General features: G+C 35.2%; 1 protein-coding gene across 1 annotated transcript; it reads right to left on the reverse strand.

Moving 5' to 3' along the window:
- Positions 1–1,644: 1,644 nt before the first annotated feature.
- Positions 1,645–3,651, reverse strand: LOC122584897 (protein PSK SIMULATOR 1-like). The gene has a single exon (XM_043756973.1). It carries the CDS (start codon positions 3,557–3,559, stop codon positions 1,868–1,870), a length of 1,692 nt encoding a protein of 563 aa, XP_043612908.1. The 5' UTR covers positions 3,560–3,651; the 3' UTR covers positions 1,645–1,867.
- Between the last annotated feature and the right edge of the window lie 203 nt (positions 3,652–3,854).

A 3,854-nucleotide genomic window follows, 5' to 3' on the forward strand; every position in this document is an offset into this window, starting at 1 on the left:
ATTACATGTGAGACTATTAAGTGACTTCCAGATTAGCTGAGTAAGAAGGTGGATTACACTTTTCGCTTTTATAGGATGCAGAAAGAATATCAAGACTACAGTGAGTTCAGCTAATCACACATGCACCGTTGCTCCTGCCCCTGCCATAATGAATTGTAAACAGAAAAACTAGTTGGTGCAGAAGGGGTTTCAAGCTCATCCTAAGATCAAAAAGAAGATTAAGTAAAAGTGAAAAAGTGCAATTTTCACTTTACAGAAGACAAACTGCACGTGTCAACTTTTATATCAACTACGTAGTTTTAAGATCATCACTTATGGGCCTCTGTTATACGTTTATCATCAAGATATTAACAAACCTATTACCAGTAGACCTATTCTTTCAGCAGCTGGTAGCAGTATAACCTTGTTTTAATTATAAATATATAACATAGGCCCTGATATGATATAAGTTCTCTAAAATAGAAATTTACTGGAGGTACATTATTTGCTCATATACAAAATCCAGAAGACCAAACTTCTATTGGCTTTAGCAAAACCATAGGACATATATGAGCACGGACACGCAAATTCTAGTCCTAAGATACGAATATCACAAACCTGCAACTCTGCAGCATAGAACCAGGGCTGTCAACGTAAAGAGGCAATAATTTACTCTCTAGAAAAAAGGCATGATGATGATGATGATGATGATGATGATGATGATGATGATGATGATGATGATGATGATGATGATGATGATGATGATGTAACTTTTGAATTTCCATGGTAGCCTGTTGGATATCTCAAATTTAAAAATCAGAAAAAGATATAACAGTAACTTGTACATTGTGATGGGAAGATTATGCAAAAGATTAAAAAAAAAAAAAAAGTAAGCAAAATTCTCATCAATTTGAGCAGTCGGCATGGGTAACATGTAGGCTCTCATGATGGTTCCAAAGGTCACTTTTACTTGTAACTTGTTAGATGGGACCATTATCCATAGTTCAGTCTATTTTTTGGTCCATCTTTTAAAACCATCATGGTAAGTAAAACAAAATTACATACTAAAACTCATTTCTTTTTGTACTATACATTTGGCACCCATTCAGGATATTAAGATGATAGATAGGGCCATATATGATCTCAGCATGGTTTTAGATTGCTTCAATAAAGATTTTAAAGCTGTTTGCTTGCTTCAGCTACTTTAAACCTTTTTCTTTTCAACTAAACCACTACCAACTGCCACAAGATTACCAGCAACTAAAAGTTCATCCATTTTGCAGCACACCCAACATACCAGCCGCCTGACCCATCACTTTTATTAAAAATAAAAACAGCTGTATGTGTTGTGCGTTACAATATATATTGTTCATGTAGTAGTTTAATGAAGTTCTAGGAATGAAAAGATATGGTCCCATGACCATATCAATGATGCGGGCATAGCATGTTAGGCAATTCAAGTATCAAAACGATATAATGCACACTTTCCATGATTACATGTTGTTAGCTAATCTGACATACTAATTATATTAGAAGCGGATTGATAAAATGCAATAAAACCACTAAACACAAAGGTTGTCAATCGATTTTTAAAAGAAAAAAGATTTATCAACCTCTTAAAAAATGATAGGAATAAACGCATATGAGACAGTGAAATACATTATAGATTATATAGAAGGTAGATTGTTATCAAGTTAAATTATGTACTTCAAAGGCGAAAACAGATACCTTGCAACAAAGTACATAAAACAACTCATCCATACAATTGACAATAAATCTCTAGAAAGCCAAAAACTTCGATATTCACATCACGTTGGACTACTTCTATCAAACAATGTAGAGAACCAGAAAATCTCACTGTCACAAACCAATTTGTCCTCCATGAAGTTCAGTATTGAGTTTGCCACTCCATGCAGTCATCAAAATCAAAACTGCTAGCACAATCCAACAAGGCGTTTTGTTGATGCTCATAACGACATATATAATTTAACCCCACAAGTAGTTCACATATGGCTGCCTCCGTCTTTGTTCTATCAGCAAAATACAATGTTTGCAGAAGAAGCACATTGGTTCTGGAAACAATTTGTTGTTGCTCGAAATTTCTCTCATTTTGCCACCGAATCATATTGTGCGCCAAAGGTGCAAGCCAAGCAAGTATCTCATCAAGCCTATCTTTCCAATCATGCGCAAGAGGCGCATCATATATCGCTAAATTTTTCGCATAAGACTTTAAACTCATCTTTAAACCCAACCGCAGGCTCGTTGGTAACATTTGATACAAATCATCTCTAGCTTCTTCACCAACTAAATGCGGATATTGAAGCAACTTCTCAATGACAATTATAACGTTAGCATAATGTAACGCCAACGCAGACCCTCCAACAGTATTTGCCGGTGCTTGCACCATTAACCGGCTCTTTGGACCAGTTTTAAAGCTACTCATCACATTACTCTTACCAAACCTCTGTTCTCCATTCATTTGTACCCTCCGTCCCATATGATTCGTCATATCTTTCCTTACACTACTTGAAACACTACAAGAACCGGAAACCTGACTGCTTCTATCATCACCAGCTTTTCCAACATAACCATCCTCAAAATCATCATCCACTTTTGAAACTGGACTTCCAATGTTCAAACATTCCATAAACAATCTCCCTGGTCCCATCCCACACGCAAAATTAAAATCCTCACATTTGAACAAACTCATTTCCCCTTTTCTTGTCTTCACCTTAACCCCAACACCACTAGATTTCGCACTACAGGCATCATAAGGTAAACCCTTAACTTGACTTAAACTAGTACACGAATATAAACCCGTCCCATTACCATTACCCATACCCTTGTTACCATTAAACATATCTCTTCTAGCAATAGTTTCAGCAAAAACAAAAATAATTCGAGCATAAAGAGTACATACAGTTCTAGCAAGCATTTCCACAATTTTATCGAAACTTTGATTCCACAGCGAAACGCCTTTCAAATGCAACACATCTTGCTTCTGCCAAGCAACTTTCTGCTCGAAAACCTTCCGGCTTTCTTCTTGAACAACTTTCCCTATACTACTTTCCAACTCATTCAAAACCTCCATTTCTTTATACAAACCGGCTGTCAGATTAACGAAACGTTCCATTTTACGCACCATTCCATCCATATCCTTAACCAAAAACCCCAAATCCCCAACATTTATGGACCCAGAAACAATATCATTATAAACATGTTGAAACCCCAACAAATGTGGTGCACTACATTTGTTACCTAATCTTGAAACAACATTAGCAATAAAGGTTAAAGATTCAAGCTTTTCTGAAAATGCTAAATCTAGAAGATATGTTTCATCTGATGAAACCAAGTTTATAATACCTGTGGATTTGAGGGTTTGGTTTTTCAAAGTTGAGATCTCTGAATTTGTTAAAGATTTGTGAAGATGTACTGTTTTTGACATCACATTTGCAACTTCAAATGATAAAATTCCTATCTTGTTTTTGGGTTTTTCTTCATTTGGTGATTTGTGTAAAGATTTTGAAGTGTTGCTTTGGTGGTTTCCAAACTTTTTCATTAACCAAGGCTCTGCTACCATTATTCTCTAAGATTATTACACACACTAAAACACACACAAAGCAAAAAAGTTTTGATTTTTCTTTGTGGGTATTGTATGTATATGTATAATCTATATTTGAAAGATTTTTACACACACATGTGGGTAACACACACAAAGAAAAGAAAAGGTTTTGATTTTTAGATCTGTTTCAAGTAGTAATCAAAAGGGTAGTTTGTTTGGAGGGGTTGAAGTAAAATGCATTAATTGCAAGAAATATCATTGAGAAGGGATTTGATTCAATTGAAAATTGATTGAAGAAATGTTTGAAAGATTT

This window comes from Erigeron canadensis, chromosome 1 (genome assembly GCF_010389155.1).
Source record: "Erigeron canadensis isolate Cc75 chromosome 1, C_canadensis_v1, whole genome shotgun sequence".
Taxonomy (NCBI): Eukaryota; Viridiplantae; Streptophyta; class Magnoliopsida; order Asterales; family Asteraceae; genus Erigeron; species Erigeron canadensis.